The following is a 15004-nucleotide window of genomic DNA, read 5'->3' on the forward strand; positions in this document are numbered from 1 at the left end:
AATTCTTCAGTTGTTCTATTTCTTCAACCCACAACACAACTCTTTTTGACCCAAAAGCGAACACTTGTAATCCAGAAGTTAAACTAAATGTCAAAAACCAGTATATTTTATGATCAAAAGTGACTAGACCAGCTTTTACCACAAAAAGTAATGTTGTATATAGTTCTTCCTAGCGTTTACTTACTTCTGAGACAGCAAATGCAAAAAATTGTGGAATACTCCTTTTAACTCTTTCGTTGATGCATTTTTTGCAGTCCCTGAGCAACATTAATTTTTTGATATCTTATTAGAATTGTGATCAATTGACAATATTTATTTTTTGGTGATTTTATTTTACTTGCTTTGGGCCACAAACTATGGTAGTATGTACAGGGTGTGGCAGAAATACCTGGCCATTTTGAAAACAAAACAACAATTCAGGGAATTTTTTTATTTTGTATAAAGACGCATTCTCTATTTTTTTATGGAGAATTAGTGTGTATTGCTATTTCTTGAAAATAATATTTGGTAAGTGTGCACATGCTGAATAACATTCACGTGGTCAGTCTGGAAGAGGTAATATAACTCACTGCAACATGTTGTTTGGAGTCTCCCGAATGCATTCACAAATATGATCTTTCAGCTCGTTGATGTGGGCTGGGCATTACTCAGAAACTTTTTGTTTAAAGCAGCATCACAAAAAATAATCAGTTGCTGTCAGGTTGGGCAAACTAGCAGACCAGTTGATGTCCTGAAAGGGAGAAATGACTCTGCCCAGAAACATTTCATTCAGGACTCCCAAGGAAAAAAATGCAGTATGGGCTGTTGCTCCATCTTGTTTGAAATGTAAGTGTTGATGTGGATTGACTTAATGACACAGAAATGTTTGCAACATGGCTGTGTAGCACTCAGAATTTACTGTTACAATATAGCTCTCATTTTCAAAAAAATATTGATCAATAATACACTCATAGGAAATGGTGAACCATACTGCTGCTTTTGCACTATGCACAGGATGCTATAGCTATTCACATAGGGCGTGCGCAGATCAAAACTGACAGTTGTGTTTGTTTACATGCCCAGAGAGTGGAAACAAGTGTCGTCTGACATCAGTAATCTGTTCACAATGTCCTCTTCAAATTGCACAAGCTCTAAGAACTCATTGCAAAATTGAAGTCTCATCACCTTGCCCCTTTCAGTAAGCTTATAGACAGTTTGGGTCTTGTACGCACAATAGTGAAGATCTCCGTGCAGCACACAGTGAACGCTGGCATCCGTCCACCCAAGAGTGACACTTTGCTACTGAACTGACCATTGAGAAGTACACAAGACTGCATCCCATATATGATGCGTGTTTTATGGTGCATGAACCAAATAAAGGTGTCCTGTAGGTTTACTGTTCTTTACAGTTAAATCTCGACACCATTTCAATGCTCATAGCAACAAAGTATCATGACTAAGGGCATCACATCGACCAAACCTGTGTCAAAAGTTGCATCGTGCAACTGTGATAGACTCTGTCTTTATAAACTTCTCACTGCTGGAATGCAATGTTCCACTGACTAGCACTCCAGCTCAACTAAACTCCAGAGAACAGTGCCCATCATGGCACACAGTATTCCAATACCACATGATTAGTGTCCTGGGGATGAAAGTACATCTCCCACAACCGTTTTGAGAGTTGTTCAAATGTGGTGATAACCGTTATTTCCCACTTCTCTTTTGTGAGCTGTTATGTGTTGCTATTACACATGAGGGGAAAAAAGTATTCTGTGTTTTCTTTTTACTGTTCACATAACAATAACAATCCTAGAAACTTCTTTTACAAAATAATAAACAAATGGGGTGATACAAGTCACAATAACATACCCTGTAAATATGAAGCAATGTGTTCCGACTTCACAAGTGACAACAGTAGCGATCTCATGAGACACAGTTCACTCCCAGTGAGTTAATTTGTTTCTCAAACTTATGGAGTACTTAAGTTGGATTTTTCAGGGCATAATGAGGTTACACAAATTGTGACAGACGAGTTGAAAAAACACAATTTTGTGTACACTAGCTCTGAAACCATTTTTCACACAATTTATTAAAAATAAAATTGTTATTCTTTCTTCCTCTAAACCTCCTCCCCTCACCTGCACACACACACACACACACACACACACACACACACACACACACGTCATACTTCCACACATATTTTTCAGCTCTTAATAATGAAAGTCACAACAGAGCATTAAAATGTGCAATATGAAACAAACTATGTACTTACAAACAAAACAAAGAACATTCAAGGCCATGCTAACATATGAAGTGTGATCAAAAAGTAACAGACATTTTTGCTTTTCTTACAGTATCTTTATTTATTCACCAAAATCAACTTTGTCCCCTTCAAAGTAATACAGCACTCCATCTTCAGGCCACAAGTGGCCCATCGGGACCATTCGACCGCCGTATCATCCTCTGATGAGGATGCGGATAGGAGGTGCGTATGGTCAGCACACCGTTCTCCCGGTCGTTACGATGGTTTTCTTTGACCGGAGCCGCTACTATTCGGTCGAGTAGCTCCTCAATTGGCATCACGAGGCTGAGTGCACCCCGAAAAATGGCAACAGCTCCTGGCAGCCCGGATGGTCACCCATCCAAGTGCCGGCCACGCCCGACAGCGCTTAACTTCGGTGATCTGACGGGAACCGGTGTACCCACTGCGGCAAGGCCGTTGCCTTTCAAAGTAATACCCCACAGATACAATACACTTGTGCCAGCACTTTTTCCAATCTTGGAAGCACTTCTGCAACTCACTTGTTATGGTGTTCAGCTCCTTCAGCGATTCCATTCTGATCTCATCAATGGTGGCTAATTGACATCCTTTTATGGTTCTCTTCAGCCTCGGGAATAGAAAGAAGTTGCAATGGTTTTATTTTTAGCCCAAAAATCAGGAACAAGCATTGAGGTGCGAGCATTATCATGATGAAATTTCCACAAGTGGTTCTGCCACAGTTCTTGTCATTTTCTTCGGGTTGCTTCACGCAAACGGCACAAAACTTCCAGGTAGTATTCCTTATTGACTGTACGACCATATAGCTGGAACTCATGATGCACTATCCCAATGTAATCAAAGAAAGCAGTGAGAAGCACTTTCACGTGATCAAAATTGTCAATATTTTTTTGGTCTTTGCTCTTCAGGCAGTTTCCATTGGGTGATTGGGTCTTGGTTTTGACATCATACCCGTATACCCATGTATGTCACTGGATACAGCCTTAAAGTTCTGGCTCACTGTCTACTTCATTCAGCAATTCCCGAGTAATGTCAATTCTGGTTGTAATTCAACAAGTTTCGAACAAACTTTGCTGCTACAAGTTTCATGCACACAACAACAGGAAGAATTGCTTGGCATGAGGCAAAGGATATGCCGACATCATCAGCAACATTCGGCGATTTTTCAGCAGTATTTTCTTTACATCTTTCACACTGTCGTCAGTAACTGATGTGCTAGGGTGTCCAGGGCTGTCATTGTCTTCAACATATTATTGACCCTCTTTACAATGTTTATACCACTCATAAAATCTTTGTCTTATTTACAGTACATTTGTCAAAAGCCACAGTCAACATTTTGAATGCGGTGCTGCATTCTATTTTATTTTTCAAGCAAAATTTAATGCAAATTCTTTGACTCACCTTTTCTGAAAGTAAAAATTTACCAAGCACTTGAAAACAAACATAACCTTTTCAACTGTCAACAATAAATTAAATATTCAAAATGGCTGAAAATGCAAACATGTATCAGAAACATTGAAATATTTGACAATCAGGCATATAAAGTCCGCAAAATAAAAAAATTCCTGTTGCTTTTTGATCACAACTCATACATAAAAATGCCAATTCTTTTATTTAATTCTGATTGGTTCATTAAATGTTGGAAATGGCTAAATAGGAAGCAAGAACATAATATCCTGGCATTATGCTTTCAGATAACACAATGCAGCTACCTTTTTTCTGTGCCTTCCAACATTTCAACATGTCTACTATTTGATGAGTGGTCTCCTTTACTCCCAAATTATTTACATTCTACCTGAACTTTCCTAACAAAAGATCACATTAGGCCAGCATCAGTCAACTGTATGTTTGCTTAAGATGTCTCAGAGTCGTCACAATGATGACCAGATTGCTTAGATGGATAATGCAATTTGGAAAACAACGGTAGTTCACCTTGTAAAGATGCACATAATATTACAATCTGTCAGAATCTGTACCAGAACATAAATTACTTGTAGAATTTCACAACTGTAGGGGAGTTTCCAGAACAGACTGTGTAGCGTAATTCTTCAACGACAAATGACAATATAGAAGAGCTTAATGAGAGTCAATTTATCTCCATCAATGTATGCAGGCAGTGGAAGTTCTACCACAGTTGTCTGCTATATTATTCCAATAATCAACAGGTGCCATGCAACACGAATACGGAAGAGGGAATGGAATGCAGAATTGATTAATAATTGCTTGAATAATTTACCTTTGGTGGTGTCTATAACTCATTCAGTTTACATATAACTTGTATATAAGAAAAGAGAAGACAAAAAAATATGATTCAATACAAACATGACTCTAAAAAGTCCCTCTTCTTTGTTCCAAATTCTCAATTTCAATACTTTATCCTCAAGTGAGACATTGCATGTGCCACAACCACATTTTGTTAGAATACTCCCTGCAGACTATTTATTGGAGTTTGGAAGAGTAAGTTCTTTGTTAAGTTTAGTTTATTACTATTTTCCCATCCTTAATTTTCTTTCATGAGCCTAAATCAGTGTGGTGTCTCCATATAAAATCCTAAAGATATGACAATACAGTGTAGCACTACACTTGTAAAAGAACTTACGGTAAATAATTTTCTTACAGTATTGTACTAAAATGGTTTCTTTTCCAAAATATACCAATTTATTTAATGCAATAATATGTTTTTTTGAAAGATAATCTTCCGCAGTAGCTGATAAATATCTATTATTCTTTTCTTCTGTCTTAAGCAAACTGAAATTTAAGAGAGTGGGGCAACACACTCTTAAACTACTGTCCCCTTTTGATAGGAAATAATGATAGTAATTGTTGTTTAATGCACATTCACTAGTGAGACCCGTTTTCACTCAAGAATGGATGTTCTATACTCTGTAGGGCAGCTGACACTTTCACAAAAGACAAAACCTGTGACCTTACAGCAAAACATCCTATTGAGGACAGACCAGAATTTTCACTGCACAAAATGTCATTCTAATGAACCTACCAAGACATCGTAATAAAAAAAACTAAAGGATGGCCTGTCACTCAAAGTAGGATAACTATATGCAAATAGTTAATAGGAGACAACGAAGCCTAACAAACAACTGCTGAAAGAGTCTGAAGAATAGTCTTTAACTTCAACTATTAGTGGAAACTGTAAAAATCTTCCTACATCAGTCAGAGAAGAATTAAGTCATCTGCTTCACTGGGCAGGGGAAAGTGATTTTGTAAGATACGGGAAAATTTGGATGAGGAGCGATTTGAATTATGTTTCCACCCTGATACTATAATGGCAGCTATGTAAGTTGTACATCTCACAGCAGCCTATTGCCAGAGTTCTGTCTTCCATAGTACATCATATTTCACAGAATTGGTGAGATGATTTACATAAACAGTAATTGGCACTTTTTGGAGAACCATTCTCTGACCATCACCAGCCCTAAGCAACAAACAAAATGGGGTTATCAACCATTGTCGATAGAACACCCGTACATCTGCCCGCCATCTAACTGTGTGGAATTGCCACCACAGTAGGATGGCAACCATGTTACATCACCCTTTAAGCCTTTTTAACAAGCATATTTCAGCTTTGTTTACATTGCATTCCACACTTCAGTATCTACAAAAAGTGCATAGGAAATGACGACTCATGTGGTGAGCTATAAGACAAGGTGGGGATTTAATTGATTGTAGTCAACTAAATTCTGCGAGTTCTAATTTTTAGTTATGAATTTATGCACCTCATTAACAGGTAATATTGCATCCCAGAAAAGAATTCTTTCCCAGTATTTCATGAAACATTAATCACTCTAAACAGAAATATTTCCAGTTCAGCCTGCTGAATTATGAATTAAATGTTTCTAATCCAACATAAAGTAAATATTGGTATTTACATGACGAAGAGAAGCCTTTAAGAACCATTTCACTTTATCACTCCCTCTCTGACCACAAAAAGAAATAGCAAATATTATCTGGCCACATCAGTCTTGGAATGTAGTTATTACTTTGTTATTACATGCCAAGGAGGACTCTTCCTGCACATTTCATTACAGTCCCCACTGTTACTTGTACGTCCCCAATTTCTCTCAGTAATTTTAAACTTGCACATGTACTACAAACAACACCCACTCAAGTAGAAATTAGTGCAGATTCTTTTTAACTGGATTTACACATCACTCTGTTTCCACAGAATTCTTATGATGACTTTCTGTACGAATTTATGAGAGCAAGCTGAAAATTCTTCATCTGGCACAAAAATATCAATGAAGCTTTTGTTGGATATCAATGAAGTTCCTTTGGTACACATTGCACAACAGCGTAAATCAAATGAAAGTTTATAAGAAACTTGTGCCTTCATTTTCTACAGTTAAGAAATTGGTAATTGAATGTAAATCACTATACTTCTCAGAAATGCTATAGTAGAATTGTAAGTACAGATGTAAACATAGAGCAGAAGAAAGACTCCAGCAGACTTTACATGAAGCAACAACTAACAGAAAGCTTTGTACCAAATGGGTGCAGCATGTTTTGAATAATTATCAAATGTTAATGTAGAAACGGATTTTTCAGCAATGTTTGGACTGCTTCAGAAAGAACTCACAGACTGTATACCACAATGTTTTGCAATACTTGTACATGAGGTATGGGTGCACTGCTTCCACATCAGAAATGAAACAACAACCATAGTGTTGAAAGATAGTGGTTCTACAACAAATAGGCAAATTCTACTGCATCTAACAGAAAGATTACAGCTAGTGTTATTTGAGTTGCAAAAGTAATTCTTCTAACTGATTACCTGGAAAATGTTAAATCAATAACTGGGCAAATACTACATAATCTTCTGGACTGACTGTATGAGAAACGAGAGATGAGAAACCAAGAATTCTGAAGAATAAAATTAATCTTTATTCAGGACAACAAGGTCAACAATAGATTTGAAATACCAACTGTTGAAAAATCCACCATGTTCACCAGATCTCATGAAGCCAAAACGACAATTTTGTAAAACAAGTGCATTTTTTATCCAAGAAACATATTATTCACACCTGAACGAGGAATTTTCATTTTATCTTTACACATATCAAGTCACCATATCCTTTTCAAACAATAGAAAATCCAGGATGGAATGTAACAATACCAGAGAAGGAAAGTTGCTACTCACCACATAACAGAGATGCTGAGTCGCGACAGGCACAACAAAAAGATTCACACAATTATAGCTTTTGGCCATTAGGGCCTTTGTCAGCAGTACACACACACACACACACACACACACACACACACACACACACACAACTTGCACACACGTCTACAGTCTCAGAGAATTGAAACCACACTGTGAGCAGCAGCACCAGTGCATGATGGGAGTGGCAACTGGGTGGGGGTAAGGAGGAGACTGGGGCGGCGAGGAGGAGGGATAGTATGGTGGGAGTGGTGGGCAGTGAAGTGTTGCAGTTTAGACGGAGGGCAGGAGAGAAGGTGTGGAGGGGGAAGGGGTAAGTAGCGGAAAGGAGAGAAATAAAAGGAAATTAAAAGACTGGGTGTGGCGGTCAAATGACAGCTGTGTAGTACTGGAATGGGAACAGGAAGGGGGCTGGATGGGTGAGGACAGTGACTAACGAAGGTTGAGGCCAGGAGGGTTACGGGAATGTAGGATGTATTGCACGGAAGGTTCCCACCTGCGCAACTCAGAAAAGCTGGTTGTTGGTGGGAAGGATCCATATGGCACAGATTCATTGATGACATCTTTGCTATCTGGACTGAAGGTGAGAACACCTTATTCACATTCCTCCAGAATCTCAACAACTTCTCCCTCATTTACTTCACCTAGTCCTACTCAACCCAACAAGCCACCTTGCTAGATGTTGACCTCCACCTCAGAGATGGCTACATCAGTAACTCTGTCCATATCAAACCTGCTAATCATCAGCAATACTTCCACTTCGACAGCTGCCACCCTTTCCATACCGAGAAGTCCCTTCCGTACAGTCTAGCCACCGGTGATTGTCGCATCTGCAGTGACGAGCAGTCCGTCTCAAAATATACCGAGGGTCTCACTGAAGCCTTCACTGACCGTAATTATCCTCCCATCCTTGTACAACTTTCCAGTCTCCCACCAACTCCCAAAGTCCCACAGTCCGGCCACAGAGGAGCATTCCTCTCGTAACTCAGTACCATCTGGGACTGGAGCAACTAAATTACATTCTCTGCCAGGGTTTCGATTACCTCTTGTCGTGCCCTGAAATGAGAAATGTCCTACCCACTATCCTTTCCACCCCTCCTACAGTGGTATTCTGCCGAACCTACACAATATATTCGTCCATCCTTACACAGCCCCTGTTCCCAATCCCTTAAGCTGCAACCACTGTGCTGCATTCTATGTAGGCGTGACAACCAACAAGTTGTCTGTCCGTATAAACTGCCACCGACAAACTGTGGCCAAAAAACAAGTGGACCACCCTGTTGCTAAACATGCTGTCAAACATGATATCCCTCATCTCAATGACTGCTTCACAGCCTGTGCCATATGGATCCTTCCCACCAACGCCAGCTTTTCTAAATTGCGCAGGTGGGAACTTTCCTTCCAATACATCCTAGGTTCCCATAATCCTACGGGCCTCAACCTTCGTTAGTCACTGTCCTCACCCATCCAGCCCCCTCCCTGTTCCCATTCCAGCACTACACAGCCGTCATTTCACTGCCACATCCAGTCTTTTAATTTCTCTTCTTTTTATTTCTCTCCTTTCCACTACTTACCCCCCTCCCCCCTCTACACCTTCTCTCCTGCCCACCGTCTAAACTGCAACGCTTCACTGTCCGCCACTCCCACCATACTATCCCCTCCCCCTCCCCTTCCCAGCCTCCTCCTTGCCCCCACCCAGTTGACACAGCCATCATGCACTGGTGCTGCTCCTCAGTGTGGTCTCAGTTCTCTGAGACTGCAGACGTGTGTGTGCGTGTGTGTGTGTGTGTGTGTGTGAGTGTGTGTGTGTGTGTGTGTGTGTTGCTGACAAAGGCCTTAATGGCCAAAAGCTATAATTGTGTGAATCTTTTTGTTGTGCCTATCGCGACTCAGAATCTCCGCTATATGGTGAGTAGCAACTTTCCTTCTCTGGTACTGTTACAGCATATCCCTTTGTATCACTACCATCAGCACTCAGAGGAATATGATTAATTTCAATGATTCAAATTGCATACTAATCAAATATACTATGATAAGAGTGCAATTTTTCATCCTATGAATACATAATGCTACAACTACCTACATGTAGCACCATACTTACTAATCTGAGGAATGTTAGTAAATCTGAGGAATTGTATCACGCTTAGCAACAAATAGTTTTCAATACATACCACAGCCACTATAACGTGTTGATATTTTTTTCACAGCTTGTAAAGTTCGAGCATCTAAAAGCAGAGTGTAGGAACGACAGCCAACAGCATACATTCCAGTATCTTGCACTGCGAGACAGACATTTTCTTGACATGATGGCAGCTTTCTTGAAAACTTCTGTGAAATGATACAGAACAAAATAATAAAAATGAAGTTATTTTTGCACAGAAGTACTAGGAACAATATTTAATGTAGTGCATTGAATCACAGCTGCCTGGAACCTGTATGTGAGTGGCCATTATCCTCGTAGATCTAATGTGTTAACATATTTTTGTTTACATCAGTAATGAAACCATCCAAGTCAGAAATGTCCTACTTACCAAAAGAAACTGTAAAAGTGTAACTGAGATACTAAATTGTGAAAGAAATCCCGAACTCTGAGAGCATACATTGCACCTCAAACAGCTGACTGAAGAGTGAGAGAAAAAAAGAGAAAAGAAAAAGAAAGTAAGTAAAAGGTGTTTAATGTCATGAAAGATAGAACATGATACACTCGGCTCTCAAGATCAAAAGATACACAAGGAGAGAAAAAACAATGAACTGCAACAGTCAAAATGAGGGTTTCTGGGATATTAATGGAAAAACATTTGGCAACAGAGCAGATGAGATATGCACAAACTGTCAAGAGAAACTCAACATAGATGGAAAGAAAAGAAAGGAAAGCAGAATACAGATGTGAACACCAGGAAGGAAATGATCAGACATGTTCATCATAAAATCCTTAAAATCAAAGTATTCTAGTAGTCATTACGAGATATCAATGAAGTTAATCAAACAGTGCTCATGTGAGTTGAGTTGTATGTTAAGTTGTTTGTGTAATCAATCTCATCATTGGAACATTTCCGGACTGGCTAAAATATGCTGAAGTTAAGCCTCTTTATTAGAAGGGGGATAAAGAGATACCACCAAACTATCGACTACTTCCACTTGTACCAGCTTTTTCAAAAATATTTGAAAAGGTTGTGTTCAACGGTCTCCTTAAGCATCTGACTGCAAATAACATATTGTCCAAGTCACAGTATGGGTTTCTAAAGAGTTCCGATATAAAGAAAGCTATTTACATGTACAGTGAGAATGTACATAATTCATTACATAACAAATTAGATGCTACTGGCATTTTCTGTGACCTGTCAAAAGCCTTGGACTGTGTGAATCACTACCTTCCTGTTACGTAAATTAGAATATTATGGTGTCACCAGCAGTGCTGCAAAATGGTTTGAGTCTTACCTAACTAACAGGGAACAAACAGTGACGTTGTTAAATACCATGGAGTAAGCAGTCAGTATTCTTCTGATTGGAAATTAATTACATCTGCTGTTCCTCAAGGTTCTATCTGGTGTCCATTGCTTTTTCTTGTGTACATTAATGATCTCTCATCTGTTACATGGCCTGAGGCTAAGTTTGTTTTGTTTGCGTATGATACAAACATTGCAATAAATATAGAGTCAAATACAGATTTAGAAATAGCTGCTAATCAAATTGTCACTGACATCAAAAAATGGTTTAAAGCTAACTGGCTGTCATTAAACTTTGTAAAGACCTACTATATGCATTTCAGAACCTGTAAGAGATTTCCTTCCGCCATGTGTGTAACATATAAAGACATGCAGATTGAAGAGGTTGACAGTGTTAAACTTCTGGGATTACAACTCGATATGATTAGATTAGATTCAGTTTCCATTCCATAGACCCAAAAAATGAGATGATTCTCGTGGGTGTGGACATGTCAGAAAATATAACATAAAACATTTGAATATAATACTTACTACGCTAATCATTTATACTTACTAACCTTATCATTTGTCAGGAGATAGTCAAAATAGGTCAATACAATGCAGTAAATTGGAACAGCTAATATTTACAGAATTAACATGCTGTCAGAATGAAATTCAGCTTGGAAGGGCATACCACAAAACTGCTGAAGTGCCCAAAAAAGTCTGTTTTTGCCGTATGAATGATATGAGATGTAAAACTTGCATACTTTGCTTACTTTCATTCTAATATGTCATATGGGATCATATTCTGGTGTAACTCGTCAAACCGAGTAAAAGTTTTTAGATTGAAAAAGCATGTAATAAGACTAATTAGTGTTGTAAATTAAAGAGAATCATGTAGAAACCTGTTCAAGGAACTGGGTATTCTAACCACTGTTTTTCAGTAAATTCATTCCTTAGTTAAATCTGTTGCGAATGTTATATCTCTATTTTCAACCAATAACTGAATATGTAGTCTCAATAATAGAAATAAGAACAATCTACATAAAGACCTAAAATCACTTACCTTGGTCCAAAAAGGGGTCCAATATCCAGAAACACACACTTTCAATAAATTGCCAACAACCATTAAAAATATGGTTTTAGATAAAGCACAGTTTAAACAGAGTTTGAAAAACTTTTTGGTTCGCAACTCCTCCTATTCTGTAGGTGAATATCTTAACAGAGACTATTAGACCACTTGCAAATGTCTTGTAGATTTCAGTTTTGACAAAACTTGGTCACAAGTTAAGATTCGGTATTTTGTGCTTTATTTATTGAAAGTGCAAAACTATTTTTCATTCTGACGATGTATTAGTTGTGTAAATATTAGCAGTTATAATAGTTCCAGTATACTGTAATGCATTCACATATTTTGACAATATCCTGACAAATCATCACTAAAGTGGGAATTATATTCAAATGTTTTATGGTTTTTATGTTATACTTTCAGACCTGTTCCGCACCCAGGAGAATCTTCTCATTTTTGGGTCTACGAAACAAAAACTGAATCTAACCTAATGTACAAGTGTGCTTGTTACACAATAACGCCTGTCCTCACACAGCTACCAAGGCACTCTTGGACTCATTTCCTTAGGATGTTTTGACCCCCAATGTTCCCCTGACTTGGCACCTTCAGATTATCATCTTTTCACCTCCATGAAGGCACACACAAGTGGAATTAATTTTTCATCCACTTAGTAGGTGCAGAGAGAGGTTCTTAAGTGGGGAACAGAGCTGGTGGGAGTGTTCTTTAAGGAGAGCATAAAGAAGCTTGTGCCTTGGCTCCCACATTCACTGAACAGGATGAGGATTAAGTGGGAAAATGTTCAATAAGTGTATCAACAACCTCCTGCAGTTTCTTTTCAAATACATTTTTACTTAAAAAAATACAAATCTAGTTACATTTACTCTCTGATCATGCCACGTATTTATTCCAATCTTCTGTTAGTCCTTCTCCTCCACCCCCACTCTCTGTCTATCTGCCTCTGCCCCTCTCTCTGTCCATCTCCTCCTCTTTTCTTTCTCTGTCCATCTCCCCTCTCCCTCTCTCTCCATTTCCCCCTCCCCTGTCCTTGTCCGCCTCCTCTTCCCCTCTCCGACTGTCTATCTTATTTTTCCCCCCTCTGTGGCTGCCCATCTCCTACTGTCCCCTTCTCCTTCCATGTTATGACCCTCATCCCAATAGGAGGCTGGTGATTCTTACCCCCACAGTACTTTTTTTCCAGTTTGTAGCTAATGTGTGTATCAAACTTGACTGAAATCTTTCAAGGGGTTTCAGGTGAGCTTTTTACCCACTGCTTTGCCCAGATATATGTTTCACACATATTGAACATATCACATTTGCTTGTACATATTTTTCTCTGTATCTTTAATGAATTTTGCCCTTCAGTTACATTTTCGTGCAGCTCAATGTTTATGACGACATATGGCCTGAACTACATGTCGTACCATGATATAATTTTACAGGTGCATCCAGTTGAATATTTGGTTACTGCCTGTGAAATGTGTTGTGAATAGAGTTTGCAGTAAGGAAGTAATAAATTAAAAGCCATGCATGATGCAGCAATTTTTCACACATCTCAGTATTTGACATCATACTGTCTCAGCTGTGTGTTATACAATGATATGTTTTTGTAGGTTCATTCAGCAACATGTGTGGGTACTGTCTGCAAGAAGTGTTAGGAATAGAGAAGTAGTAAAGAAGCAATAAATTTAAGCATCATGCATGATGCGGCAGTTTTTCATGCATCTCAATGTCTGTGACATAATATTTCCTGAAATATGTGTCGTGTGGTGCTATAATTTTGCTGGTACATGCAGTAGTATATGTGAATACTGCCTGAAAAATGTGTTACGGATACAGTTAGCAGCAATGAAGTACTAAACATCATGCTTAATGAAGCAGTTTTATTGCATGAACGGCAAAAATGTATATGGGATAAACTTTTTCCTTTCATCATTTTGTGGGGGTTGTCGGCGAGAAAAAGCTTCATGAAGGTTTGAAGTTACACGTAAAGTCTGTTGCAAGTCACTATGTGTTCTCATTCTCAAATATTGGAGGAACAAAGTAAGGGTATTCGTATGTTGTGGGTTACACAGCTTTTTTGCCCCTGCCCCCAACCCTTTCATATGTTGGTCATTCTTAGCCCTACAGCAATTCTTTCCTGACAATAAGTGATATGTACACCAAGTTTGGTTGAAATCAGTCCATTGATTTAGAAAGAGATGTGGAACATACATATATACATACATTTTTATAATATGTATGGATTCTTTTATGCAACCTCTCTCAGTCATATCCATTTTACCTAAAGGGTTTAAGTAATACTTCCTTGATTTAGCTAAGCTTGCATTTTACAACTGCCCAGTCCTTTTTTTCATTTATTGGGCTTACAGGTCTCAAATGGTGCACTGACTGGTGGTTAGAGCGTGCTTGGTGCACAATATGGCAATCCTTCCTTGTGGTGGTCAGATGAGATCAAACAGAACACTGGCGGTGAGTATGACTGCCCTCACACTCTCATACAGTCCAACATTGGGTCACTTCACCTCCGAAGGCCCCACAAATGTGGATATTGTAAGGTTCAACCTGCCATGGAGACCCACAATGAGGCTCCTTTCAAACTACAGAAGTATGGTGCGTCTCCAAGTCCTTCACGGGGATCACTCAACATCTTAGCTGTTTGAACTCCTGATATATCCTATGAGGGCTGGTAACAACAATAAAACACCAGCAACACTAATGCACTCTGATGGCCACTCTACCAGTCACAGAGAATTGCAACTACAATCATTTACGTACTCACTGATTGTGTGTATGTGTGCAAACTTACATTGACATCCTACCATGTCTTCTGGGCTTCAGTTTCTTTGTCAGGCAGTGTAGTAACAGTAACATCAACTATTAATTCTGTCATCGGATTGCTGCTCAATGTATTACTGTTATCATTTCAATGCAAGAAACACCACACAAAACATAAATTTTAAGAAACTTTCATTGTAAAAAAGTGTTCAATCAGCATTCCAGTACTAAAAGTAACTTTATATTTCTTCCACTTTGCGGCCACAGTGATTATATTATCATCTTTAGTGCACCTTTGT

General features: G+C 38.7%; 1 protein-coding gene and 1 pseudogene across 1 annotated transcript in view; both read right to left on the reverse strand.

Moving 5' to 3' along the window:
• The window catches only part of LOC126412067 (DDB1- and CUL4-associated factor 12 homolog), a 71284-nt gene that overhangs the window by 13259 nt on the left and 43021 nt on the right, over positions 1 to 15004 (reverse strand). Inside the window, exon 5 of the mRNA XM_050081459.1 lies at positions 9608 to 9764. Coding sequence (XP_049937416.1) covers positions 9608 to 9764 — 157 coding nt within the window. The remainder of the gene's footprint in view (positions 1 to 9607; positions 9765 to 15004) is intronic.
• On the reverse strand, positions 2589 to 2706 carry LOC126413376 (5S ribosomal RNA; annotated as a pseudogene).

Source organism: Schistocerca serialis, chromosome 7 (assembly GCF_023864345.2).
Source record: "Schistocerca serialis cubense isolate TAMUIC-IGC-003099 chromosome 7, iqSchSeri2.2, whole genome shotgun sequence".
Lineage (NCBI taxonomy): Eukaryota > Metazoa > Arthropoda > Insecta > Orthoptera > Acrididae > Schistocerca > Schistocerca serialis.